Source organism: Musca autumnalis, unplaced genomic scaffold (assembly GCF_047663935.1).
Source record: "Musca autumnalis isolate F117 unplaced genomic scaffold, ASM4766393v1 scaffold_459, whole genome shotgun sequence".
Classification (NCBI taxonomy): Eukaryota; Metazoa; Arthropoda; class Insecta; order Diptera; family Muscidae; genus Musca; species Musca autumnalis.
Window position 1 is genome coordinate 21,229 of NW_027412043.1, and position 1,214 is coordinate 22,442.

The 1,214-nt window shown below is 38.8% G+C and overlaps 1 protein-coding gene across 1 annotated transcript; it reads right to left on the reverse strand.

Moving 5' to 3' along the window:
• Nucleotides 1–251: 251 nt before the first annotated feature.
• LOC141404579 (uncharacterized) lies at nt 252–944 on the reverse strand. Its single transcript, XM_073988036.1, has one exon. The coding sequence runs from the start codon at nt 942–944 to the stop codon at nt 252–254; it is 693 nt and encodes a 230-aa protein (XP_073844137.1).
• Nucleotides 945–1,214: the final 270 nt, after the last annotated feature.

A 1,214-nucleotide genomic window follows, 5' to 3' on the forward strand; every position in this document is an offset into this window, starting at 1 on the left:
GCGTTCGTGGTATAACTGTAACACCGACTTTTCTTCAAGCAGGGATATATTCTGTGTGTGTGAATTTGGACGGACATTAAGCTTATATAGTGTGCCATTGATTTCTCGTTGACCATGTACCACAAGTTCTTCATCGACGTACATTTTGCATTCATTTGTGGTAGATGTAAATTTGCTATTTGGGTTTCTATCGTGTGCAGCTAAAATCGAAAAAAGGTTTCGAGATATAGTTGGAACATACCATACGTCGTTTACGAATTGGGTTGTTCAAATTCTTCGTATTTCACAAAATACTTATCTGAATTGGTAACATGCTTTGTTGCACCGTTGTCGAACCACCATTCCAAACTTGAATCTGCGATATTTACTTCGTTTGACATCGCATGTAGTGCCACATGTGTATGATTCTTAACTGGTTGCGACTTGGAAGGCTTGCCATCTGCAATCCACTTGCGACATTCTTTTATCCAATGGCCTTTCTTCTTACAGTAATGGCAAATACTGTCCTTTTTAGTACTTACATTCTTGCTTTTGGAATACTTCTCATTTATGACTAAAGCTTCTTGACCTTCAACGTTCTCAGGCTTCTTGAAATTGCGTTCATATAGGCAAAGCTGCATAATAAGTTCGTCTAAGGACTTATCCTCATCCCGAGTTATCATCATCCAACTCGATTTGAACATTTCGAACGATGATGGTAGCACGTGCAGAATCTTGCAAATAAGAAGCAGTTCTGGAAGTTTTTGATTACCTTTTAATTCCAAACCAGCGTTAATTTCTGTCCACAAACTTTTAAGTTTAGAAATGTGCGTTGAAACATCCAAATTTTCAACCCACTCAAACGAGAAAAGTGCTGTGCACATCTTGAACAATTGGTCCTTGGATGTTGCTTCGAATTGTTGGTGTAATGCTTCCCAAACATCAGCTGCCGATTCTTTGTCCATTACCTTCATATATATCTCATCAGATATGGTACTAGCAATAAGGGTTTTGGCGAGACCGTTCGTTTTCCTGTAAAACGCAGACCGAGTATTGTAATCTTTCACTACAGCTTCAGTTGCTCCCTCTTTTAAAGGTTCTGGCTTTGTAATTTTTCTTGAAACCACATCCAGAGCTCCTTCATAAAAATCTAGGAGATCTTTGACTTTTCTCTTCCAAATTGCCCAATCGCATTCTCCTGTTAATGGCTTGATGGTCTTGCAAAACTCCATGAT